Here is a 27,019-nt window from a genome sequence, read left to right as displayed (position 1 = left end):
AGGTGCTTCAAGCACTTTCCTCCTTGGGCTAAGAGAGTTCTTGCTTGGTGGGGGTAAGTGTGTGGGGTGAGGCAGCAGCTTTTCTCTCTTTTTTTCCTTCACCTCTTCTACAATAGCTCTGAGCTCAAGGGCTCAGGGAGACCAGAGAGGAATTTTCCCTCTGCACAGCAGGCATTTGTTAGGAGTGAAGGACGCAAGCTCCAGTGGCTGGCTTAGAGAATACAACAGTGCCCTCTGCTGTGAGGCATGCACACTACACTCCAGAGAAGCATTAGTCCAGCCCTCCTTCCACCTGCTTACTTTTAACTAGGGCTGTATCCAATTAAGCAGACAAAAGCCTACTCACCTTAAAAAACTCTAAGAAGGGAAAACCTGGGATATTGATGAAGAATGCCATTTAAAAGGTCTTCCTTGCTCTGTTTGGGTAATTCAGTTGGTTAGAGCTCCATCATGATTTGCCAAAGTTGTAAGTTTGGTCCTTGGTCAGGGCATATACAAGAATCAACCAATGAATACATAAATAAGTGAAATAGCAAATTGATGTTTCTTTCTCTGAAAGTAATTTTATTTTAAATATATTTTATATAAATATATTTTTACAGAGAGGAAGAGAGAGGAACAGAGTCAGAAACATCGATGAGAGAGAAACATCAATCAGCTGCCTCCTGCACACCCCCTACTGGGGATGTGTCCGCAACCAAGGTACTTGCCCTTGACCGGAATCGAACCCGGGACCTTTCAGTTCACAAATCGACACTCTATCCACTGAGCCAAACCAGTTTCGACTGAAAATAATTAAAAATATATATTTTATTGATTTTTTACAGAGAGGAAAGGAGAGGGATAGAGAGTTAGAAACATCGATGAGAAACACTGATCTGCTGCCTCCTGCACACCTCCCACTGGGGATGTGCCCGCAACTGGTACATGCCCCTGCCCGGAATCGAACCCGGGCTGAAGCTCTATCCACTGAGCCAAACCGGTTTCAGCTAAAAGTAATTTTTAAAAATAAAAGGTCTTCCTTAAATCTAACTGATCTTGCTTGGTACTTTATTTTATCTTATTCCATAAATATAGTGCAAATATCTATTATACTTCCAACCACATTAAATCTAAATTTGTATTTTGTGAGCTGTGAAATGGAGGGGAGAAAAGAGTTTGGGAAATAGAAAAAGCCTAAACTCCATTGTGACTATAGACAAGGAACTTTTTAAGCCAAACTGAACTTATCACTAGCTATAGAGAATGACACTCATCTGGTTTTCTAAGCCTAGATACCAGAGGGCCGAGTCTGGGAAACACTTGAGTGTAACTCATACCATGAGATGGTCTTCAGGAAAGGAAAGCCTGGAATTTTGCTAAAGAATGCACAGAAGGATTTTAATTCCACAGCAGTGGATCTCAAGCTTTGGTGACCATCAGAATCACCTACAAGGGAGATTTTTAAAACTCCGGTTTTTGGGCCCTGACTCAGAGGTTCTGATTTACTAAGTCTGGAATGAGTCCTGAAATTTTGTATTTTAAATGATTTTAGATGATAGTGATGGTCCAAGGTCTAAACTTTTTTTGTTTTTTAATCTTTTTTTGTTTTGTTAATCCTCACCTGAGGATATTTTTCCATTTATTATTTGTTTATTTTATTTTTAAAAAGGGAAAGAGATAGATAGAAGCATCAATAATGAGAAGCACTGATTGGCTGCCTCCTGCACACCCCCCACTGAGGATCAAACCCGCAACCCAGGTTCGTGCTCTTGGCCGGTATCGAACCTGGGGCCCGTCAGTCCGTAGGCCAACACTCTATCAACTAGCTGATCTTGAGAAAAGCAATGTGGTCTTAACTCTGAATTTGAAATGGTTATACCTTTTTGTCGGAAAGAATCTAATTTGGTGACCACTTCCTTATAGAAATCTTCTAGGAGCAGACTAGGCTCACAATCATATCTCTCATTCTACAATGTTTATTTTTCCACTTAATAAAAAGAGAGGGGGGGAAACAAAGAAGGAAAATACAGAGAAAGAATGTGGTAACTCTCTTGCATAGCCGGAAGCTCAGGGAGAAAAAGAGCTAGCTGGCTGGCTTCTAGTTAAAAAGAGAATGTAAACACTCCCTGAAGCAACACACACCCCAATACAACCCAAGGCTACAGCTTACAGAGTCAGCTCCACCAGCCAGCAATTCTGCCGAAACCTAACCAATCCCCAAGACTAGGATTGCATCTGTTTGGCAGCCTGTTGACCTCTTCCTGCCCAGGTTTTCTACATTATCTTTTGGTGACTCCTAAGGAGCCAGCAGCTGATCTATTATCGTAGGTTCCCAGCCTTCACCAGTAAGGCAATCTGCTCCTGCAGCTGCCGCTTCCCTTCCCATGCTTTGCTCTGGCTCCGACACCTCAGCAATTCTGCCTTATGGTCCTGGTGGTGCATAGGGCAGTAGCTCTGTGGTTCGCATAGCACCTGAAAGGAAAGTCAGGGACAGAGTAAGGGATCCTCTATTATTATGCTGACCCAGAATAATAGAGAGGCTGATGGTAGTAGCTAGGAAGGATCAGCAATTTCTTCTGGGATGGCCTTGCATGCCTTTGGAGTTGCACCCTAAAGTTGGCGTCCCCAAGTCTAGGCTCCCTCATTGGCCCACACATCCCATCCTTTACCGGATAGTCTGGAAAGAAGTCTCTGTAGCCCCCTTTGAGGATATAGAGCTCTGGGTAGTACAATGCAGGATACTGGTTCAGGGCCCTGTCCTCCTCTCTCAGAGAGCGGCACCTTTAAAGAAAGCGCAGAGATGGGTGAGGTGAGAAGAAGGTCAGGATTCCATGGGCTGCTCAATGGGGAGGGGGAGAAAGAACAGACTTTTGCTAGCTCCATAAGGACTTCCAGATCTCATTTTCCTTGCAAAACAAGATCTAAGAAGCACCATTCTTTCTCTTTTCCTCCACTAGTGCCTAATTCCAGTCCTTTTTCTTTCACAGCTCCAAACTTTTGAATTGTTGAAACCCCCTTCTTCACCTCCCTATCATTCTTCAAACCACAGGAGAGAGCATTCATTCATTCAATCTGGGAAGGATCCCTTTTAAGTCCCAACTCAAGTTCAAATTTCTATCACCCGGCCTACCCCATGTGGACACTCACATTCGGGGGCCCCTCTCTGAGGAGAATTCACAGTGGAACACGATGATGATTCTCTTCTGGGCATCCAAAGGGACAACAGGCATCTTCAGAAAGAAGTTACACAGTTCCTCCTGACTGAACAAGTTTAAGGCTCCCTGTAGAAAAATTTTAATAAATATTTCCTCAAGGGCCTGTGGACAGTAAAACCAACACTTAGAAATACTTGGGATTCCATACTACCTTGGGAAATTTGGGCCAGGAAGTCTAGACTACAAGCACTTTCAAAGAGACCTAACTGTATCTCTCTATCTACCCCCAGGGCCTGGCTTAGAGATTGGTATGTAGTCGTTACTCAATAAATGTTCATAGAACTAAGTATGCCTGAAGTGTAGTGTCAATGTGAGAACTGACTATGAGCAGTAAAATGTTTGCAAAGTGCCTCTCAGTCCTTGGATGAATGTTTTTATTTCCATGTAAGAGCCCTTGGCTCCTACTGAAAAGAGGGAGATTGGTCTAGGAGGGAAGGGGAAAGTAAATTGCTCAAAGTATATGGAATTAGAAGAGCAGTGAAGACTGACAGCTTTGATGTGCTCCAAATGCAGGTCTGCCCTGGTTCTAGAGTTCACAGAGCTGTCTCCAACCCTTTCCCTGCCAATGTCCCCAACGTAACCTCACCTGGATGTGTCCTCCGAGGTACTCATACGGATAGCGGCAATCGATGATGTAAAACTTTTCAATCAGGCCCTGGAATTTCCCCAACAGTAAGGCAGCCACCTGCACAGAAATGATGATTGAACACCCTGCTTACTGTCACTCTGAAGGAAAAAAGAGACAGTTTCACAGTTTCTGATTTACACTCCCTTTAGTCACCCAGGATTCCACTGTATGACTAGCCTCCAAAAGTTCCCCTATTTTGAAATGTGGCAACGGTTCAGCCCCACCCCACATAAAATGGAATAGCAAGTGGCCTTTTTAGAGAACCGAAATAGCTGGTATTGCCAGGATACTGGGGAAAACCATATTGAAGCTGCTATTCTTGAGGCAGGCATGGCTGGAATCAGTCTTTCAGAAGACAAAGACTTCTGCAGTGGTACAGGTAGCAGCTAGAGATCCAGATTTTGCAAGAGACGGGAAATGGTTCCCCACCCTCCAATATAAAGAAAGAAAGAAAGCCTTAAGTATAAATTAGTTCATCATTTCCATCACCTGGCCTACCCCATGTGGACACTCACTGTCAATACATATAAAAATAAAAGGCCCTGACCGGTTTATCTCAGTGGATAGTGCGTCAGCCTGCGGACTGAAGGGTCCCAGGTTCAATGCAGGTTAAGGGCATGTGCCTTGGTTGCGGGCACATCCCCAGCGGAGGTGTGCGGGAGGCGGCTGATTGATCGATGTTTCTGGCTCTCTATCCCTCTCCCTTCCTCTCTGTCAAAAATCAATAAAATAGCCGAAACCGGTTTGACTCAGTGAATAGTGCGTCGGCCTGCGGCCTGAAAGGTCCCAGGTTCGATTCCAGTCAATGGCATGTACCTTGCTTGCGGGCACATCCCCAGGAGGAGGTGTGCAGGAGGAAGCTGGTTGATGTTTCTCTCTCATCAATATTTCCAACTCTCTATGCCTCTCCCTTACACTCTGTAAAAAAATAAAAAAATAAAAAATAAGCCGGAACCGGTTTGGCTCAATGGATAGAGCATCGGCTTGGGGACTGAAGGGTCCCGGGTTCGATTCCGGTCAAGGGCATGTACCTTGGTTGCGGGCACGTCCCCAGTAGGGGGTGTGCAAGAGGCAGCTGATCGATGACTCTCTTTCATCGATGTTTCTAACTCTTTATCTCTCTCCCTTCCTCTCTGTACAAAATCAATAAAATGTATTAAAAAATAAAATAAAATAAAATAAAATAAAAAATATATATATATATTTAAAGAAATATTATTGATTTTAGAGAGGTAAAGGGAGAGGGAGAGATAGAAACATCAATGATGAGAGAGAATCATTGATAGGCTGCCTCCTGCATACCCCCCACTAGGGATCAAGCCCGCAAGCTGGGCATATGCCCTGACCAGGAATTGAAACCTGACTTCCTGGTTCAGAGGTTGATGCTCAACCACTGAACCACACTGGCCAGGCACTGGGACATTTTTTTGAGTAAAAGAACGGTGTTAGTAATTACCCTGCACTAGTAGGCATAAATGAAATTGTAACATGTAAATCAGGATGTAAGATCACTCAAATGAAGTGATTTTTCCTTTTGGGGTTTTTGCTTTTTCTTTAACTTTCTTTTCTTTCCTTCCTTTCTTGCCTTCTTTCATTTTTTCCTTTCATAAAAATTACATATCACTCATTTAATTAAAAATGAAGATGACAGAAGAATGAGATAAAAGTAAGTCCTTTAACACAGCTTCAGTTGAATAAGGAATCTGTTAGCGAACACAGTCAGTGAAAGAAATACAATCGGAAGTGGGGATTTTAGGGACAGAACAGACCAGATGGTAGCTTATGTAACCAGTTACCATCTCCAGAAATCTGCTTACTGTTTCCGGGCTGATGTACTTCAGATCTTGGTGTCGCCCTGACACGGTTGGCAGTGCACATACCTAGAAATACCAAAGAGATGAAATAACAGCAATTTTTCTATAACCAAATTTGAGAAAAAACGCCCAAATATTATCCTTTTTTTTTTTTTAAAAAATATATTTTATTGATTTTGTACAGAGAGAAAGGGAGAGAGATAGAGAGTTAGAAACATCGATGAGAGAGAGTCATCGATCAGCTGCCTCTTGCACACCCCTACTGGGGATGTGCCCGCAACCAAGGTACATGCCCTTGACCGGAATCGAACCCAGGTCCCTTCAGTCCCCAAGCCGACACTCTATCCATTGAGCCAAACCGGCCTCGGCTGTCCTTCTTTCTTTTTAAAAAAGTATATTTTTTATTGATTTCAGAAAGGAAGAGACAGAAACACCAATGATGAGAATCATTGGTCAGCTGCCTCCTGCACACCCCACACCAGGGATCGAGCTCTCAGCCCGGGCATGTCCCTTGACCAGAACTGAACCCAGGACCCTTCAGGCTGCAGGCCAATGCTTTACCCACTGAGCCAAACCAGCTAGGGCTATTGTCCATCTTTCCAAATGAACTTTACTCCACCCATGGTCTCTATAATGTGCACTCAATTTCTAAAAACTGCAGTAGCAGTTCAATTTATATCAAAGAAACTAATTAAGAATGTGTATAAAAGTACAACCAATGGACATGGAACTCTGGGGAGGGAGGGGATGTGTGGGAGGGAGGGGGGAAAAATCAATAAAATATGTAATAAATAAATAAATAACAAAAAAGAAAAAAGAAAAAAAAAGAATGTGTATAAAGTTTTAGATGTAGCTACAACTATGTCCATCCTGGTATACTTCACACACAAAAAAAATTATAAAATATTTTAGAAGGGATTTATCAAGCCAACAATAGAATAAAATACTGTATTGTTAAAAATGATGAAGTGGATGCCGAAACCAGTTTGGCTCAGTGGATAGAGCGTCGGCCTGCGGACTGACAGGTTTGATTCCGGTCAAGGGCATGTACCGGTTGCGGGCACATCCCAGTAGGGGGGTGTGCAAGAGGCAGCTGATCGATGTCTCTCTCTCATTGATGTTTCTAGCTTTCTATCCCTCTCTCTTCATCTCTGTAAAAACTCAATAAAATATATATTTTTAAAAATGGTGAAGTGGAATTTTTTCTTAAATTGATTTTAGAGAGGAAGGGGCGGGGAATAAAAACAAAAAAATCACAAAACTAGAATAAAACAAAAATGGGAACAACCTTTTACAAGTTACTAATTTGCTATGTAGAAACAAATATGCAGGGGAAAAATGCCTCTAAGATTTTAAGAAATGCTTTGACATTTTTCTGTTTGGGAATTCTAAAGATCAATTAGCCTGGCCTGTGTGGTTCAGTGGTTGAGCATTGACCTGTGAACTAGGAGTTTATGGTTCCATTTCTGGTCAGAGCACACGCCCGGGTTTCTGGCTCAATCCCCCTTATGGGGCATGGAGGAGGCAGCTGATCAATAATTCTCATCATTGATGTTTCTCTCTCTCCCTTCCTCTCTTCAACCAATTTTTAAAAATGCTGTTGTTTTTTTTAAAAAGAGTAGCCTACAGGACAAAAATGGAAATGTTTTATTAAGCTAAAAAAATGGTAACAGAAGAGATAGCTTTCAAATGTCCAGGATAGCATGTGCATTTTCTTCTTTTTTAAATTATACCTAGTGTTCTCTGCAAGCAGAGAAGGAAAGATTCAGACCCCAAATGACTCAAATACAGAAAGGGTGCACCCACGCTCACCTTGGAGAAATCCCCAGTCAGGTACCCCTGGTTAGAAGCTGCCTCCAGCATCTGAGTGGCATTAATGTCACAGAGAGAGACTGTCTTCCTCAGACCTAAGCCCTGAAAACGACAAGATTCCCATACACTCAATTCTCATGTTAAAAGTTTAAAAATCAGGGGATGGAAGAAGTGGAGAATCATTAAAAAATTGCATACCCTCTGTTCAAATAAGTCCACCTGCTTTCCTAAGGAAATAAAGATATGCACAAAAAAACTTGACTATAAGGATGGATAGAAAAAATTACTAATATATTAAATGTTCAATAACAGGTCTTGGTTAAATAAATCATGTACCAGATATTATAAATTACTATTATGCAATAAAACATTGTAGATTAATTTCATTGCATAAAAATAAGTTCATGATATCATTAAGTAGGTTCGAAAAATACTTTGTAATGCTACTTCAATAAAAGAAACATTATTTCATAGGAAAGTACCTGGAAGAACATCAAGTGTTTACAGCGATTATCTCTGGCCTGTGGGACTATGGACATTGGCCACAGCTTCTTTCTGTTTATTTGCACTTTCTTTACTATCATCCTACCGAATAAAGAGGGAATATCTAATTGACCATCACTCCGTCACAAAGATGGCTGCACCCACAGCTGAGGCCAAGTTTCCTTAAGGAGCCTTAACGAGTGATCCGCAGGGACCTGAGGCTGCACCCTCCCCTGCCCCAGGGGGCAATGACAGGGGACCTCAGGCCACACCATGCTCCAGCACTGGGCCAGGGGACCTGAGTTTGTGCCCCCTCCTCCCGGTGCCGGGCTGGGGAACCTGAGGCTGTGCCCAACCCCCACCCACCGGGGCTTGACAGGGGATCTCAGGCAGTGTCCCCCACCTAGCGGGGCTTGATGAGCGACCTTCCAGCACACCCCACCGCCCTAGCTGGGGGACCTGAGGCTATGACCCCTGCCCAGCAGGGCTGGCCAGGTCTGGATCTAGCCCAGTTGGGGGGGAGGGGGCACGGCTGGGGCTGGGTCTCACACAATTTTGAGGTGCATGTGGATGGGCAGGGACTTGACTCTGGGTCTTCCTTTTAATGTGCATGAATCGCGTGCACCGGGCCACTAGTATACTTATGTTATAAAATAGCCAAATATATTTAGTTGTTTTTTTGTTTTTTTTTAAAAGGAAGGAATTTTGTAAACTGAGAAGGCATCACCATTTCCTCATGGCCTATGCACTCTTCAATACACGTAGGCCCGCTACTGTCTGCACCAACCTGGTGCTCTTGTCAACATCATCAACAATCTTCATGTTCCACATCTAATAGTCACTTCTTTAGCCATATGTCTTTCTGAACCTCACAGAAGCTTCCACTGAGTTGCTAATTGCCTCTTCTTTGGCTTCAATGACAAAACCTCCTAGTTTTTAAATTTAGTTGTAATTTGGGAATCCTTATACTAAAAGAACTGTGATGTACTACTTCTCTGTTACTCCTTCTCAGTCTTCTTTGTTGGGCCTCCTAGCCTATTAAATCTCTATACATGTTGGATTCATCAGGGCTAGATACTTGTCCTTTTTTTTTTTTTATCTCTTCACTCTTGCCATAGGTTTGTTTTTTTTAACCCATACTTTTAAATTTATCCTTTATGCTGATGACTTTCAAATTTCTATCACCAGTTAAGACCTCTGCTCTTACTTCCAGATCTCCATATCCACACACCTGCTTCACAATTTTAGAGGCCCTACTAGGTGACATAACAGTGAGTAAGGGAATAGAAGAGACAGACAAATAAATATACTCTATGTTTGTAAGTAGTGACAAATGCTTTAAGTAAAAAATAAAGAAGAATAAATATATAAAAAGAATGTTAGGGTTGGAAAGGTTGTCAGGAAAAGGCCTTTCTGACACGGTGACATATGTGGGAAAATGAGACTGAAATGAGGGAGAAAATTATGTGTTGCTTATGGGATCAATGTTCCAGGCTGAAGGAACTACAAATGGAAAGGCCCAGTGAGAATGGCAAGACCTAGGATGGTCACATTTAGTACAGCATTATTAGCGCAAAAACTAATTGAAGCAATATTATAAATCAACTAGACCTAATAGATATCGATAAAACACTGGACCCAACAACAAAAGAATATACATTCTTCTTAAATATGCATGGAACATTCTCCAGGAGAGACCTTATGCCAGGTCATAAAATAAGCCTCAATAAGTTTCAAAAATTCAAATCATACAAAATATGTTCTCTGATACAGTGGAATAATTAGCAACTAAAAAAAAATCTGGAAAGTTCACAAATATGTAGAAATTAAACAACAAACTACTAAATAATCAGTGGATCAACAAAAAACACAATGGAAATTTAAAAATCCTTTAAAATAAATTAAAACAAAAACACAACCTACCAAAACTTACAGTATGCAGCTAAAGCAGTGCTTAGATGAAAATATATAGCTGTCAACACCTATATAAAGAAGACTTCGCCCTGGCTGGTTTGGCTCAGTGGAGAGAACACTGGCCTGCAGACTAAAGGGTCCTGGGTTCAATTACAGTCAAGGGCACATGCCCAGGTTGTGGCCTCCATCCCCCATAGGGGGCATGCAGGAGGCAACCAATCAATGATTCTCTCTCATCATTAGTGTTTCTATCTCTTTCCCCTCTCCCTTCCTCTCTGAAATCAATAAAAATATATTTAAAAAAAACAAGAAGACAGAAGTCAATAAGCTAACCTTCCACCAAAGAAGAAACCAAATCTAAAGCAAGTATGTAAAAGGAAGAAATAAAAAAGATTACAGCAAAATGTAATAAAGTAGAGAATAAAAAAAAAACAACAGAACAGAAAGTCAGCTGGTCTAGACTGACAAAGGGAAAAAAAAAGAGAAGACTCAAATTACTAAAATCAGAAATGAAAAGAGGGCATTATAGAAATAAGACCATAAGAGAATACTATAATACAGCGTTTTTCAACCCCTGTTCCGCGGCAGTGTGCCGTAGGTGCAGACAAGACAAGAATTTTATAATTTTTCACTATTTTGTTTACTTAATATTTCAGAATAAAGTAATTATAAAATACTTTCTTTGTGTTTATTTGATTCCTATTCAAGAGAATTACTTTATATATAGTCAATATAGGCACAGAGTTAAATTTTTTAACATTTTCTAATGGTGGTGTGCCTCGTGATTTTTTTCATGAAACAAGTGTGCCTTTGCCCAAAAAAGGTTGAAAAACACTGCTATAATATACTAATAAATGAGAAAACTTAAGATTAAATGGTCAAATTCTTTTTTTCTTTTTTTAATATATTTTATTGATTTTTTTCAGAGAGGAGGAGAGAGGGATAGAGAGCTAGAAACGTCGATGAGAGAGAAACATCGACCAGCTGCCTCTTGCACACCCCCTACCGGGGTTGTGCCCGCAACCAATGTACATGCCCTTGACCAGAATCGAACCTGGGACCTTTCAGTCCGCAGACCGACGCTCTAATGGTCAAATTCTTAAAAAGACAAAAACTATTGAAACTAACTCAAGAAAAAAACAGAAAATCAGACTATACGTACAATAAGTAAAGACACTGAATTAGTCATTTTAAAACTTCCCACAAAAGAAGGATCCAAGATGGCTGCATAGCTAAACACCTAATCGCAGCCGCACACAACAATTTCAATAAAATACAACTAAAATATAAAATGGACATTTCCCAGAGCTACAGGAAAGTCGACTGACTGGAAATTCTACAACAAGAAGGAAAGAGAAAACCAGAAGGAAAATCAGAGGAGCTGTAAAAGTCTAAGGTACAGAGCTGATGGGGAGGGGGAGGCTGAGTGCATGGCTGGCTTTCCCTAGCGGGAAGGAGATAAAAACTCCGGATTGTGCTGAACCCCAGACCCGACAGCACTGAACCTCAGTTCTAGGCCAGACCCTGGGGACCCAGGCTCAAACAGAGGAAGCCTGGGCTGTGAGGCGGAATCCCAGGGGAGCGGCGAAAGGCAGAGCCCCCGGAGGCGCGCACATTGCTTGCAGAGAAGGGACGGTTGGCTGTGCTGCGGGATTGCCCTGGCAGGAAGGAGACAAAAGCTCCAGACTGCTCTGAACCCCACTTCGAACTGAACTGAACCCCAGTTCCGGGCTCATTGGGGGAGAGACTAGACTGTTTGGTAGCAGGTGAAACTCGAGGGCACCTCACTCTCAGAGGTGCTTACAGCGAGTACCGAAGGACCCTGAGAAACACTGAGACTCAGGAGCCACATAGGGCGTGGCTGATGTGGCTGATGGAAGCCAAGGCTGTAGGCTCCACCCTGAAACTCCATCCCATCCAAGCAGAACACAGAGACTTTTATTTTATTTTATTTATTTATTTTTTAAAATATATTTTATTTATTTTTTACAGAGAGGAAGGGAGAGAGATAGAGAGCTAGAAACGTCGATGAGAGAGAAACATTGACCAGCTGCCTCTTGCACACCCCCCACCGGGGATGTGCCCGCAACCAAGGTACATGCCCTGACCAGAATTGAACCCGGGACCTTTCAGTCCGCAGACCGACGCTCTACCACTGAGCCAAACTGGCTTCGGCAGAACACAGACTTTTAAGGCTACCAATTCAGGAAAGCTGCAAAAATGCCAAGACAGGGAAATAGATCACAAATGAAAGAAATGGAGGACAAAAAGCGACTGGATATAGAGTTCAAAATCACGCTTATAAGGTTTTTCAAGAATCTCCTAGAAAAGATCGATAAGTCCTATGAGGATATGAAAAGGGATTAACTAGAAATAATAAGGAATCAACAAGAAATAATAAGGGATCAACAAGAAATAAAGAATACATTGTCTGAAATAAAACATATTATACAGAGTCCTAAAAACAGAATGGAAGATCGCAAAAATCAAGTCAAAGATTTGGAACATAAAGAGCCAGAAGACACTCCTCCACAGAAGCAAGAAGGCAAGAGAATCCAGAAAGTTGAAGATAATGTAAGAAACCTCTGGGACAACTTCAAGCAAACCAACATCAGAATTATGGGGGTCCCAGAAGATGAGAGAGAGCAAGATATCGAAAACATACTGAAAGAAATAGTGACAGAAAACTTCCCCCACCTGGTGAAAGAATTTTACAAGTCCAGGAAGCACACAGAACTCCAAAGAAAAGGAATCCAAAGAAGACCACACCAAGACAAATCATAATTAAAATTCCAAGAGCAAAAGACAAAGAGAGAATTTTAAAAGCAGCAAGAGAAAAGCAGGTAGTTACCTATAAAGGAGCACCCATACGATTGTCAGCTGATTTGTCAACAAAAACCATGCAGGCCAGACGGGAATGGCAAGAAATATTCAAGGTGATGAATAGTAAGAACCTACAGCCAAAGATAATTTACCCAGCAAAGCTATCACTCAGAATCGAAGGCCAGATAAAGAGCTTCACCAATAAAAAAAAAGCTAAAGGAGTTCATCACCACCAAACCAGAATTATATGAATTGCTGAAGGGGGTTCTTTTGGAAGAGAAAGTAAATAAAGATAAAAACTATGAACAACAAATACGTAGCTATCAACAAGTGAATCTAAAAACCAAGGGAATTTAAAAAAATCTGATGAACAATATTAACTGGTGAATATAATAGAATCAGAGGTATGGAAGGGGAGTGAACTGCCGATTCTCGGGGAAAAGGGGAGATAAGGATGTGGGAAGAGACTGAACATAAACTGTGTACCTATGGATGAGGACAATGAGGGGTGGGGAAAGGGCAGAGGGTGGAGTGGGAATCTGGTGGAGGGGAGCAATGGAGGGGGGAAAAAAGAGGAACATTTGTAATAATATGAACAATAAAGATGTATTAAAAACAAAACAAAACAAAAAAAACTTCCCACAAAGAAGAGCCCAGGTCCAGATGGCTTCACTGGTGAATTGTGCCTTATATATATTTTTTAAATAAAGAAAAACCAATTCTACACAAACTCTTCCAGAAAATGTAAAAAGAGAATTCTTTCCAAATGATGACATCATTACACTAATACCAATACCAAAGACATTCCAAGAAAAACAAAACACTAAAGAAAGATCAGACCTGGCCAGTGGGGCTCAGTTGGTTGAGCATCAACCCCTTGAATCATGCTTTTTCCAGGTTCCATGCCTCCTCAGGGCGCATGCCCAGGGTTGCAGGCTCCTTCCTAAGTGGGGGGCGGGTAGGAAGCAACTGATCAATGTTTCTCTCTCATCAATGATGTTTCTCTCCCTCTCTCTCTCTCTCCCTCTCCCTCTCCCTCTCCCTCTCTCTCTCTCTCTCTCTCTCTCTCTTTCTTTTTCTCCCTCTAAATACCAATAAAAACATTTAAAAAAAACAACAACACCCTAGCTGAGACCGGTTTGGCTCAATGGATAGAGCGTCGGCTTGGGGACTGAGGGACCCGGGTTCAATTCCGGTCAAGGGCATGTACCTTGGCTGCGGGCATATCACCAGTGGGGGGTGTGCAAGAGGCAGCTGATCGATGACTCTCTCTCATCGATGTTTCTAGCTCTCTATCTCTCTCCCTTCCTCTCTGTACAAAATCAATAAAATATATTTAAAATAAAATAAAATAAAATAAAAAAACCACCCTAAAGATCAGTAATCTCTGCCCTGGCAGGGTAGCTCAGTTGATTAGAGCATCGTCCCTATGTGCCAGGGTTCAATCCCTGATAAGGACACATGTAGAAATCAACCTATGAATGAATGCATAAATGAGTGAAATGACAAATCAGTATATGTCTGTCTCTCTCTTCCCCTTCCTTTCTCTCTAAAAATCAATAAATTTTATAAAACATAAACACAAAAATTCTCAACAAAATTTTAGCAAATCAAATGTAAAGAATTATATAAAAAGAGTATACCATGACAAAATAAGGTTATCATAGAAATGCAAAGTTGTTTTACAGTTCAAAAATCAATATATTCACCATATTAACAAGTTAAAAAAGAAAAGCCATATGATTATCATTTATTTATTTACTTATTTCCTCACCCAAAGATATTTTTTCCATTGATTTTTAGAGAGGGGAAAGGAGTGGGAGAGTCAGAGAGAAACACCGATGTGAGAAAGACACATTGATTGGTTGCCTCCTGCATGCCCCATGCAAGTGCCAGGAGCCTGCAACCAAAGTATGTGCCCTTGACTGGAATGGAACCCGGAACCCTTCAGTTAGATAGGCCAACGCTCTATCCACTAAGCCAAACCACTAAGCCCAGCTATAATAATAAAAGCGCAATATGCTAATTAGACTGCAAGACCTTGGGGAGGAAGCCGGGGCTGCGAGGTAAGGCCAGGTCCTGGGTGCCTGCTGTCCTCTGGAGGGAAGCCCGGGTCCCAGGTGCCAGGGGAAAGCCGGTGCCAGCAGCCAGGGAAGGCCTACTCCTGCATGGCCCTCACCACTTCAGATGTCATTCAAATGTCACTCTGAGGGTCTTCCTCTCTAATCTATGAACCTATCAATTCCCAATCTCTGCCACCCCAATCCAGATATCCCTATTCTCCCTACCCTGCTTTTTTTTTTTTTTCACCATAGTATTTTTATGATCTGCCATATTATAATGTTATTTGTTTACTTGTCTGTTCCCTCTGCACTAGAATGTAGGCTCTTTGAGAGCAGGGACTTTTTTGGGTTATTGTTGTAAGTACTGTATCCCCAACATTAAGTGAATGAATGAATAGGTATATTCCATCCATTACCATTATCACTTACACCAGACTACACTGATGGTAATCCAGTCAAAGTACTATCTAGAACTTCTCACTCAGCAGTTGAGAAGAATCCCATAGTGACCTGATACCATATCAGTCAGATGCCATTAGAATAGAGAGACCATAGCCAAAACCGGTTTGGCTCAGTGGATAGAGTGTCAGCCTGTGGATTGAAAGGTCCCAGGTTCGATTCCAGTCAAGGGCATGTACCTTGGTTGCGGGCACAATCCCCAGGTAGGGGGTGTGCAAGAGGCAGCTGATGGATGTCTCTCTCTCATCGATGTTTCTAACTCTCTATCTCTCTCTCTTCCTCTCTGTAAAAAAAATCAATAAAATATATTAAAAAAAAAAAAGAATAGAGAGACTATGTCTTCATCTCTGCAGACCTACCACTTAGTACAGTGACTACAACATATTAGGTAGGTAGTACTGTTCATTTAAGAATGAAGGAATGAAAATGTAAAGATACATATGAATTGTGACTATTAGAGTATTACAGAGAGCACGTTACCTTGGACTCTTCCTGATCTTCCAGGGAAAACTCCATCAATTCATCTGAAATCTCCTCTGCCTGGTCTTTTCCTAGTTTTAGATTTTTACCCAATTTTGGAACTATAGCGATGGGACTGCCCAGATACTTCATTTCACTTTCCACCAGGTTTCCATTGTCCTGCCAAGTACATTGACAATATTACAAATTACCCAGGACATTTACACCATATAAAAAATCAACTCAGAGTGAATCAAAGATCTAAACTAAAAGAGCTAAAGCTATCAAATTCTTGGAAGAAAACATAGGGGGAAAGCTTCATGACATTGGATTTGGCAATGATTTCTTGGATATGACCATCCTTAAATTTAAACAAAAGATCAGAGGACATACATCTCCTCCCATTCCCTGTTCAAACATTACTTCTCCGACCCCTTTTCTCACTCAAGCCAGCTTAGAAAAATTCAAAGGGTCCTAAATCCAGCTCTACCATCCCATATCCCACAACATCTGAGCTGACCTTTGATGATGTCCAGTGACTCACCAGTGAAGAAAGGGGAGACATGTAAGGGCCCCCTGATTTCTTTTGGAACTTCAGGTTCTTGGGAGACCCGCATTCCAAGGGCTTCAAAGCCTTGTTTTCCTGCATAAGAAAAACTACTTTGGCTGGAGGAAGACATGTGTCAGTAAGCCTGACAAAAACATTGCATTTGATGGAACACGTAAGTTTTCCCTTCATCTCAAACAAATTATGGTTTGGAGTTGATGTATGTTAGGTGGATTTGCTTTGGGGGATACTAATTTTATGTTTATAAGCCAAAAGAAGGAAGGAGCCTGACTAGGGAGGAGGTGAGAATTTTAAAAAATGAGTAAAGGGAGGTTAAAAAGGACAGTATTAAATTTTTTTTAAAACGCTGATTAGGACAGACAAAAACATGGGCATAACTTAATTAATGTGAGAAAAGAAAAATATCTTTTATGAATGACATTGATCAGTTGCTTCCTGACCTGGAGGAAAAGAGGAGAGACAGGGAAAAGAAAAGTATGGCTAGAAAAAGAGATTAGCTGGAGATATTAGAGAATTAATGATTCTGGAGAGGTCAATATCAACTTGATACTCAAAGATGGCCTGAAGCTCAGACCAAAAAGAACCACAGTTTACTAGAAAAGGAACTAAAAAGCTATATTACAGGAGAAGTGAGAAATCAAGAACTCTTGTACATGAAACCATGCAAATAAATAGTATGTGAACAAGTTATGTACGTTATTCTCATCTGGGATTTTTTTAAATCCTAAATTCCTTATTAACAGATTTTTTAAGGAAACCGATCAACTAAACATGAGTATAATGAAGTTCTACTGTGTAAGATTTAGAGCTAGGTTTCTGTTCTAGGGTCAAATCTTAAAAGAAAAAAAACAAAATAAAACAAAACAAAAACCATAATTTTTTCCCTATAGCAATGCTGTTTGTCTAGCATACTGAGGCATAACAAGCTCAAGGTCTCATGATAGAGACGACTTGCTCTACTTAAAGGAAGACATTTGCTAATGTATCTAGGTTTCCATTAAAGACTCACATTTTCTTTATTTGTGGATGAGCTACATATCGCATCTGTCTTCTGGTTGCCATGGTCCAAAGCCTTTGGAGTGCTACAAAGCGGCTGTCCCTACGAAAGATAGTTTTTTGAGAACATCCAACACCTCCAGCCACAGCTAGAAACCCATCTTCCACCGGAGACATCTAACTCTCCCTCAGCATGCAGGAAGGGTCAAGTGGGGTCTGGGAAGGTGGGCTGTGGCCTGAGAAACAAACCCAAACCCAAAAAAGAGGAGCTACTCACTGGGCTGCATTTTATAAGGTGCTTGTGATGATTCCTACAGATCAGATTAAAAAAGCCAGTCAGTTTAGCTCCAAATACTATTTGGTTATTCATCAGTGGTTTGGGGCATCCCAACTTTTCCTTTCTTGCATTTTAGGATCCCTTATACCTAGATGCTATGTCTCTACCAATAACAATATGTAGGGTGATTTCTGTGGTAAATATTAGGATGTTGAGTGACATCTTGGAGTTAAGGCCTTCACTTTACCTACATATTACACATACACACACACAATCATAATATATATAAAGAGCCAGGATCTGTAATGTCCAAAACAACCGAACGAATGACCAAACACCAGGCTAGGCATGCAGCAGGCTTGGATGGGTGGGGACTGGTGAGCAAGCTGAACTGCTGACCTCTCAGTCTCTCCTGGGTCGCAGGCACCGAGGTGACCTGTTGGCATCCCTCAATAGGGCGCCATAAATGTTGGGGTTCTATTCCAAGCCTTACAAAGGCTTGGATGCATAGATGATTAAAAAGGAGTCCAAAGAAGAAAAATATTTTTGAAAGGCATTGGGGGTCAGAAGAGATGTTTCTTAAGACACTGAGGTGCGATGGAGTTAAAAAACTTGTCAGAGTCATAGCTGGTGAAGTAGTAGGCCCCTAGAGTAGACAGTCTGATTCTAGAGCCTACACAAGATACACTAAGTCAGTGAGTTTTAAGCACTAAGATATAGCACTACTCACATGCAGGTAACAGCCTATATCTAAGTGCAATATACAGTTTTCCTCCATTTTTAAAGATAATACTGATTATGTGTGATGGTTAAAATTAACTAACACTCTGGGAAACTTAACAACCTTTCAAGGGAAGGATTTAGGCCTCCAAAGTGAATGTCCCATAGTCTGCAGAGTTTGCATAGGATAAAATCCCTGTGCCAGCACTGAAAGTTTATTTAGCAAAAGAATTTACCTCCAAGCTAACTGTATTTCCTGAGGTCCTGAAGAATCCAAAGGACCTGCAATTAGATATGAAATTATTCTTATCCATGCATCCTCTTTCCTTCTGATTTTCTTTATTACTAGTAAGCCATATAAATTTCAAAGCTAACCTCTAACAGAAAGGCTCTTGCTAAGGTACCAATTTCATGGTACAAGGTACAAGTTATTAGATTCTTTTTTTAAATATATTTTATCGATTTTTACAGAGAGGAAGGGAGAGAGATAGTTAGAAACATCGATGAGAGAGTCATCGATCAGCTGCCTCTTGCACACCCCCTACTGGGGATATGCCCGCAACCAAGGTATATGCCCTTGACCAGAATCGAACCCGGGATCTTTCAGTCCCCAAGCCGACGCTCTATCCATTGAGCCAAACTGGTTTTGGAAACTTATTAGATTCTTAAGAATTTACGTGTGTCATTGAAAGACAAACTACTAGGAAATAATGCAGTAAGCTACAGAGATTTTTTTTTTCATGAACAGAAAATAATGCTTATCACTCAGGCAATCTGAAATTACAACAAATACTAAAATGACTGACTAGTAAAACACATTTCTTTAGGGCTCAGACCCTATAAAAATGCAAGAATTCGCTGACAAAGTATTCATTTATGTGGGTTTCTTTGCCTCTGCTGATATTAGACTAGGTTATAAAACTTCTCTTTTTTTTTTAATTCTTTTTTTTTTTTTAATATATTTTATTGATTTTGTACAGAGAGGAAGGGAGAGAGACAGAGAGTTAGAAACATCGATGCGAGAGAGTCATCGATCAGTTGCCTCTTGCACACCCCCCACTGGGGATATGCCCGCAACCAAGGTACATGCCCTTGACCGGAATCGAACCCGGGTCCCTTCAGTCCCCAAGCCGACGCTCTATCCATTGAGCTAAACCGGTCCTAGCTTTTTTTTTTTTTTTTTTTTTATTCTTTATTGTTGAAAGTGTTATATTTGTCCCCTTTTCCCCTGTTGTCCTCTCCCACTTCTCATCTTAATTATTATTTCCATTCCCATCATTCAGTGAGTTTCAATTTATATTATTAATCAGTCAACAAAATACTCCTTCCTGTCTAAAATTTTCAAATGCAAAGTGACGTCTACTAATGTTATTTTTCTCTTCCCATTGGCTTGATCATCCTCCTAAAAAAATCCTACAGGGCCCTAGCTGGTTTGGCTCAGTGGATAGAAGCATCAGCCTGCAGACTCAAGGGTCCCAGGTTCAAGTCCGGTCAAGGGCACATGCCCAGGTTGTGGGCTTGATCCCCAGTAAGGGGTGTGCAGGAGGCAGCCAATCAATGATTCTCTTTCATCACTGATGTTTCTCTCTCTCCCTCTCTCTTCCTCTCTGAAATCAAAATAAATCCTATAGGTACCCATAGAATTCCAACTTCAAGGCTCTCTGCTTACTTTTACCACCTTCCATGTCTATCTTACCACCCTGACCTCTCCCTTAAGTTATTTTTCCCTTGAAGCCTTTACCTTCCTTCTCTCTACCAGTTCCATCAAGGTCTGCAGAAGCTGTAAGCTGAGTCGCAGACATCTCCCCACTGCTAAGATTCGAAAGATCAAGGCAACGTTTTGGGGTTCCTCTGTTGAGACATAATAGTACATCATTAATCACATTAGGATGTAATATCCTTAAAAAGCAAAGATCATTTTATCCTCAATTTGAAACACCATGGGTGGCTCAGTGGCTGAGCATTGACCCATGAACCAGGAGGTCACAGTTCGATTCCTGGTCAGGGCACATGTCTGGACTGTGGGCTCAATCCCCCGCAATCATGCAGGCAGCCAGTCAATGATTCTCTGTCATTATTGATGTATCTCTCTCTTCTTCTCCCTTACTCTCTGAAATTAATAAAGATATATTTTTTAAAAAGGAAAGAAAACACCCATCCCGTTCTGCTCCCGTTCACATGAAACTTCTTTAAAAAAACAAAACAAACAAAAAAACACCTCTCAATGATTATGACATAATTTGAAAAGTGTCCAAACAAAGCAATTGGTTTTGGAGATATTTTAGACTAGGATGAGGAAAATCTCCCCCATTTTCTCTACTCCGATAATCTGTACCTAATTTTCTCCTCACCAACATACTAAGACAGTACTTTTTTTTTTTAATTGAGAACCAAAGTTTACTGACTGAAATGGGTCTTGACCCCACATCTTCTGCTCTGAGCACACAGATTTTATTTCTCTTGAGTGTCTAGTACTTCTCAAATCTATACCTCTCCAACTAGGCTAAGACATTAGAGCATGGCATGGACAAAATTTAAAGTACAATAACTCTATTATTAATAAAGTGACCAACTCATATAATGCAATAGAGGTTTCAAAGACTTTTCCAAGACATCACATCAGTTGATTCTCATAAGATCCTAGTAAGATAATAACAGATTATTTCTATGTCATAGAAAAGAAGTCTGAGAATCAGTAGAGTTACGTGGTTAGTCAGGGACTAAGACTTAAACTCAGATCTTTGAGCCAGGATAATCTTTAATTTTTTTTTATTTTTTTTAAACTCAGAACTGTTTAGAAAAACAAAAGTAGATAAGGTGTGAAAGGTGGATTTACCCAGACAGAACGCTTTGGTTTCCAGAATCACCGAAGAGTTTGTCCACTGGAGTTCCAGGGAGATCTGGATAGATGGTGAAGGAAGTGTCTCTCTCCAGAAGCAAGTTTAATATCTTCCTCTGATGGGATCTAAAACTGGGTCCTCTGCCAGGACTTCCTTCCTCCCTTGTGGATGAAGTGAGCTCAGCAGACATAGTCTCCGAGCACTAAGAAAGAAAGAAAACCTCGCTGAGAAGAGAACGTCATCTCTACAGGCACATCCCAGATGGTCCAGCTTTCACAACCTCATCCACCCTTCCCAGCGGTGGCCCAGTGGAGCGGTAGAGACTCACAACTTGGCTTGAAGGTCAAACCGCACTCGCCTGAAACGGCCTGACCCGAACTTACCGAGAGGAAACGTCAAGACTTTAAAGCGGAAATAAAAAGATGGCTTTGACTTGTTTGGAACTGCAGCTTGTGACTCCGGACCCGAAGGAACTCAGTTCTCCTAACTCGCGACGATACCTTGGGTCCCCTGAATTCCCGTTTGTGGGGCTCTGGTTCCGGTCTTACCTCAAGCTTCAGTATGAGATTTACCTTCAGGAGAAAGAGCCGTGGGTGGGGGTCAGTCACAAGCAAAGATGTGAGCAGAATTAAAGAAAATCGGGGGGGAAAGAAGCAACTTACCCCACACTACAATTTCACTTGCGATTTTGCGGCTTCTCTCCTCCGAGGGTCTAAGTTACAGCCGCGGAGCAGAACAACAGCCGCAGGTTTGGACCATTCAAACCTTCCGCCTTCCCAACAACCTATCCCGCTCGCCTCTACGCTGCGTCAGCCAATCCCCGCGCCCGCCCAGAACCTTATCAGCCAATCATTTGGCTCGTACATCACCGGGGGGGGGGGCGCGCGTGAGCTGGCGCTGGTAGGAACCCAATTTGCCCCGCCCCACAACCAGAGCACGATGCCGATTGGCCCACTAGCATTCGGCAGCTGCTTAGTAAGGCTCCCCCCTCTCCCCCCCCGCACGAGTCTGGCGTACCATTGGCTTTACCTGCAGCCAATCGCCTCGCCCTTCCTGAAATTTCCCTTCGCCCCGCCCCTCGGACCCCGGGAGATTTAAATTGCACCTCGCTAGCGCTTGTGACGTCCGGTCCTTAATACTTGGAGGTATTAGTTTGGCTAAGGAGGTGTTTTAGACGTTTCTTTTTCCTTGCTTCTTTCCCGTATACTATAAGGACTTTCCCCCTCTCAGCCTGCTACCCTTCCGCTGGACATGGAGCATTTGCCGCGAGTGTGGCAGATGCCGGGGCGAAGCAGGTGTGTGTATTTGATGCTAAGCGGCATTGGCCCCTCCCAAGAGCTTTCCTAGTAAGATCTCCCGGTTAGCCCGCAGCATCTCTAAGACGCTAAATTACGTGAGTAAAGGAAATTCCTTTTCAGGGAAAGCAGGGGAGTTGATTTAGTTATTGGCATAATTCTTTTTAAGAAATTGTATTTTTATTGATTTTTTACAGAAAGGAAGGGAGAGGGATAGTTAGAAACATCGATCAGCTGCCTCCTGCATACGCCCCACTGGGTAATGTGCCTGCAACCGAGGTACATGCCCTTGACCGGCATCGAACCTGGGACCCTTGAGTCTGCAAGCCGACGCTCTATCCACTGAGCCAAACCGGTTAGGGCTTGGCATAATTCTTGTCACAATTCAAAAGATCTCAAAATTTGGTTGCTTATGGAACTTGGAACATTAATTAGGTGATATTAAAATAATCTAATTTTTAATAAATATTTTATTGATTTTAGAGAGGGAGGATAGAAATCTCAAAGATGAGAGAGATTTTAATATACATATATTTTTTATTTTTTTAAATCGATTTTAGAGCCGAAACCGGTTTGGCTCAGTGGTAGAGCATCAGTCTGCGGACTGAAGGGTCCCGGGTTTGATTCCGGTCAAGGGCATGTACCTTGGTTGTGGACATATCCCCAGTAGGGGGTGTGCAAGAGGCAGCTGATCGATGACTCTCATCGATGTTTCTAACTCTCTCTATCCCTCTCCCTCTCTGTAAAAAAATCAATAAAATATATTTTTTTAAAATTGATTTTAGAAGGGAGCAGGGAAAGAAACAATCACAAACAGCACGCCCCCTACTGGGAATTGAGCCTGCAACCAGCGCATGTGCCTGACCCAGAATCCAACAGATGACCTTTTGCTTCACAGGTCCATGCTCAACCACTGAGCCTTACCCGCCCAGCAAGAATTTATTCTTAATTTTGGGGACTTGTTTTTTTAAAATATATTTTATTGACTTTTTACAGAGAGGAAGAGAGAGGGATAGAGAGTTAGAAACATTGATGAGAGAGAATCATCTATTAGCTGCCTCTTATACACCCGCTACTGGAGATATGCCCGCAACCAAGGTACATGCCCTTGACCGGAATCGAACCCGGGACCTTTCAGTTCCCAGGCCGATGCTCTATCCACTGAGCCAAATCGGTTTCGGCTGGGGACTTGTTTTTAAATACTGCTGTGGGAGTGGTGGTGGATCTGGATGAAACAAAATTGGCCATGAGTGTTGGGTGATGGGTAACTGAGGATCCATTATATCAGTGCTCTCAAAGTTTAATCTGTATACAAATCACCTGGGGATCTTGTTAAAATGTAGATTCTGATTCAGTAGATCTGGGTTGAGGCCCAAGATTCTTTACTTCTAGCTCCGTGGTCGGCAAACTGCGCTCGCAAGCCACATGTGGCTCTTTGGCCCCTTGAGTGTGGCTCTTCCACAAAATACCACAGCCTGGGCAAGTTGATTTTTAAGAAGTGGCGTTAGAAGAAGCTTAAGTTTTAAAAATTTGGCTCTCAAAAGAAATTTCAATCATTGTACTGTTGATATTGCGCTCTATCGACTAATGAGTTTGATGATCACTGTTCTAGCTGATGCTGATGCAGGTGGTACAGGGACCATACTTTGAGTAACAAAACATGATGGTATTCTCTTTACTTCTCTGCATAATAAAAAATAAAAATAAACTTGGAAGCAATTTAAAATACAGGCCCCTAAAATGATGATCCAACAGGTCTAGAATGGGGCCCAGGAATTATCAGGGTCCCTGGGTGCTATGTAGACAGATGGCTTGCAGTCTACACTTCGGGGAACAAATTAGAAATGCAACCTTTATCTTTGAAAAACAACCTTTATCAAGTGTTAGCATCTTGATTATAGTAGTGGCTTAGAGGTGTATAGTCAGTTGGGGATTGTCCTAAAATACCCTTTTCATTTGTAGAATTTGTTTCCCCAGAAAGGAGCAGTGTGAAGAGTCTTTACCCTGCAGAGTAGAAATGGTGAGTGTGGGAATCAGCACAGAGCTCTGCCAGGCCAGGTGAGTTTGAAAATCACACTGGGGATTAGGGGAGTGTGGGATGAGTTGTTTTCTGCTTTGATAATTATGATGACACTTCATGTGGCCACTATATACTTCCCCACAGGTGGGAGGTAGAAACAGATGAAATTGTCCTACAACGGCGGCAAAAGCAGATAGATTATGGCAAGCGCACACCTGGTTACCAGTGTTTTCTGCAGCAGGTCCCCAAGTGAGTGTAGTTGTGGGTAGTCACAAGAGTCTCAGTCAAGTGGCTTTAGTTCAATGTCAGGTGTTGGAAATATACTAGAATCTGAGTGCTCTCACAAACTTAAGTATTACTAAAACAAATTCTCCTGCAACCTAGCCCCAAGGTTAAGTCATACTTAGTCCAGAAGACCTTCTTAAAGCCTATCTTTAAAAAAACAAAACCCTCTATCCATGTTTGCTTATGAAGTTTTTTCTTTCCATTTTTATCTCATGCCGCCAGCTGACTTGGCTAACTGAAATGTATTTACCTAATTACATGAAAGTTTACATGCACACATACAACTAACTATATGAAAGATAGAGTGTGTTTGAAAGGGATGCCAAATACTGACTTTTATCCCTATCTTGACTTCTGAGGGAATTGGAATATCTAATTTAACCTTCCCAGAAGAAAGAATATTGGGGAGTTAGGAAGTATGATGTTTAATCTGACTTGAAGATTTTTTTCTGGACTGAGGGCATGGATCATACCTAATTCTCAGAGAATCCCTAATAAGTCTCCTGATTCACTGTGATAAGCAGTGAGCCGTGCCCCCTACACCTCGATCTCAGTCTGACGCATAACTGTTGTTGCCAGGGCACAACGACAGCCAGGACTTCATCCTCAAACTCCAAACAAAAACAGGAGGTATAGCCGCCGCTCCTGGGATGCCCAGATCCGGCAATGGAGAAAAGCACTGCATTCCTGGGACCCCCCCAGCCAGCCTCTGCAGGGCCGGGGGGCTGAGGGGTATGTGCACTATTCTTGATTTCTTCCTAGAGTGGTGGACTCTAGGAAGAAATTAAAAATCTCTCCCATTTTGCAGAGATTTAACTTTCACTGGCTAAAAAGGGAGAGTTGGAATGAGGTGCATGCTCCTCTGACTCTGCTCCCTTCATAGGCAGGGAATGGAGACTCCTCTCTTAGAACCAATGGATTCCACCCCTTTGGATGGCCTCCTGGATGACTGGCTCCAGACCCTGGAACCCTAAGAGAATCTGCAGGAAGCCCAGGTAGTATCTTCTGCTGAAACCCACTAGAGTAGGGTCAGAGAATGGGGTTTGGTCTATGAGGTCACAATTAAGATGAGGTTCAAGCTAAGAGTCGAAAAACAAAAAAGGAAAATGGGGTAGCAAGAAAAAATACAATGACATGAGTAAAAAACAAACAAACAAACAAACATGAGAACTAAAAGTGGCATAAGGATATTATAGTTTGTAATGGGCTGCATTGGGGGGCTATTTTATACTTGATGAAAGAGGTGTAATCTTTTAAAGTGAAGCTTGAAATCTAACTTGTTATTTGTTATTTTTAAACTCTCAGTGTTTTTCAAATGAGCCAATGTTAACTAAACATCTTATATTCAATTATTTAACTTTAGTAAGTATGGCTAATGATAAAAAGGGGGATTATCTAGTGATAAAAATCAAGGGCTTTAGAGCCTCAGACTGCTTTTTAAATTACCACTTTTGTCTACCACATGGGCAGTCCCTTAACCTCTCCAGCCATTTCAGGTCAGATATGATGTTTTTCCACTTGATGATTGTAAGCAAAAATGAGAATACATATTTAAAGTATGTAGCATGGTGCCTGACACATAAGTGTGCCACAACACTAATTATTGGAAACCATATCTCCTGTAACTTCAAACCTCTGCCAGTTCTTTTGCCAGGGGGAAATGGGCAGGGCAAAGGAAACGTGAGGTATATCTTCCCTTGACCCCATTTTCTTACTAAGTACCTAACTTTTCCTCTTCTTTTTCAGTTTGCAGACTAGGTGGCTCTGACTCCTCCCTTCCCAGGCGCTGTGAAGATCCCACCACTGGTTCTACTTTCTAACTGATCACAGCTAGTTATCTGTCCCAGATTTGAGTGAGGTATACATTATTTAGGGAAAAGACACCTTTCAGGGGACCTGTTGCTAAATGTAGTAGTGAGGATTTAATTGCACTACTGTTACTTTCCCATCGATTACAAAAGAAATCTAAAATTCTACAAAGAGATCACAACACAAAGACATTGTTTAAAACCACTCCTTTTCCATGTTTTTTCCCTGTCTCTCTCTAAAACCTTCATTGACTGATGAGACTCAAAATTTACATAAGAACCAGAAACCATCTTCCTATTCCCCAACCTCTTCATCTACTACCGTCTACATTGTCTTCAAAAAGGACTTAAACTTTGGCTGTGGTGGCAGTGGTGGCGGTTTAATAAAAGGTGGTTTAACTCTACCTGAAGAGGAACTACATAGCACCATCACCATCTTTTCCCCATCTGCCTTTTTCCTCCCTCCCAGTCTTAAGGAAAGTGGTCCAGGTGGAACTACCGTACCCCTCCGCCCTTCTGCCCCCCGCCCCTCCCACGCGGGTTACTGAGCCGCCTATG

General features: G+C 41.8%; 2 protein-coding genes across 5 annotated transcripts; one reads left to right on the top strand and one right to left on the bottom strand.

Annotated features, from left to right (window-relative positions):
• Positions 1-1,942: 1,942 nt before the first annotated feature.
• On the bottom strand, positions 1,943-21,846 carry CDC25C (cell division cycle 25C). Of its 4 annotated transcripts, none has more exons than XM_045576543.1 (15): positions 21,721-21,846; positions 21,437-21,625; positions 21,050-21,255; positions 19,955-20,064; positions 18,450-18,495; positions 17,494-17,527; positions 17,230-17,319; positions 16,197-16,295; positions 15,674-15,832; positions 7,452-7,553; positions 5,643-5,705; positions 3,784-3,882; positions 3,130-3,263; positions 2,652-2,763; positions 1,943-2,454 (listed from the first exon to the last, which is right to left on the bottom strand). In XM_045576543.1, exons 3-15 carry the CDS (start codon positions 21,241-21,243, stop codon positions 2,302-2,304), a joined length of 1,395 nt encoding a protein of 464 aa, XP_045432499.1. In that variant the 5' UTR covers positions 21,244-21,255; positions 21,437-21,625; positions 21,721-21,846; the 3' UTR covers positions 1,943-2,301. The 4 variants fall into 4 exon arrangements, with proteins under 4 accessions (XP_045432499.1, XP_045432500.1, XP_045432501.1 ...); XM_045576544.1 differs by having other exon boundaries at positions 21,716-21,837; XM_045576545.1 differs by lacking the exon at positions 7,452-7,553.
• Positions 21,847-22,076: 230 nt separating this feature from the next.
• LOC118711718 (oocyte-specific histone RNA stem-loop-binding protein 2) lies at positions 22,077-26,527 on the top strand. The gene is made up of 6 exons (XM_045576546.1): positions 22,077-22,348; positions 24,326-24,406; positions 24,513-24,617; positions 25,233-25,385; positions 25,537-25,648; positions 26,400-26,527. The coding sequence occupies exons 1-5, from the start codon at positions 22,305-22,307 to the stop codon at positions 25,625-25,627; spliced, it is 474 nt and encodes a 157-aa protein (XP_045432502.1). The 5' UTR covers positions 22,077-22,304; the 3' UTR covers positions 25,628-25,648; positions 26,400-26,527.
• Positions 26,528-27,019: the final 492 nt, after the last annotated feature.

The sequence above is a fragment of the Pipistrellus kuhlii genome, unplaced genomic scaffold, assembly GCF_014108245.1.
Source record: "Pipistrellus kuhlii isolate mPipKuh1 unplaced genomic scaffold, mPipKuh1.p scaffold_m20_p_8, whole genome shotgun sequence".
Taxonomy (NCBI): domain Eukaryota; kingdom Metazoa; phylum Chordata; class Mammalia; order Chiroptera; family Vespertilionidae; genus Pipistrellus; species Pipistrellus kuhlii.
This window is presented reverse-complemented; position numbering and strand designations above follow the sequence as displayed.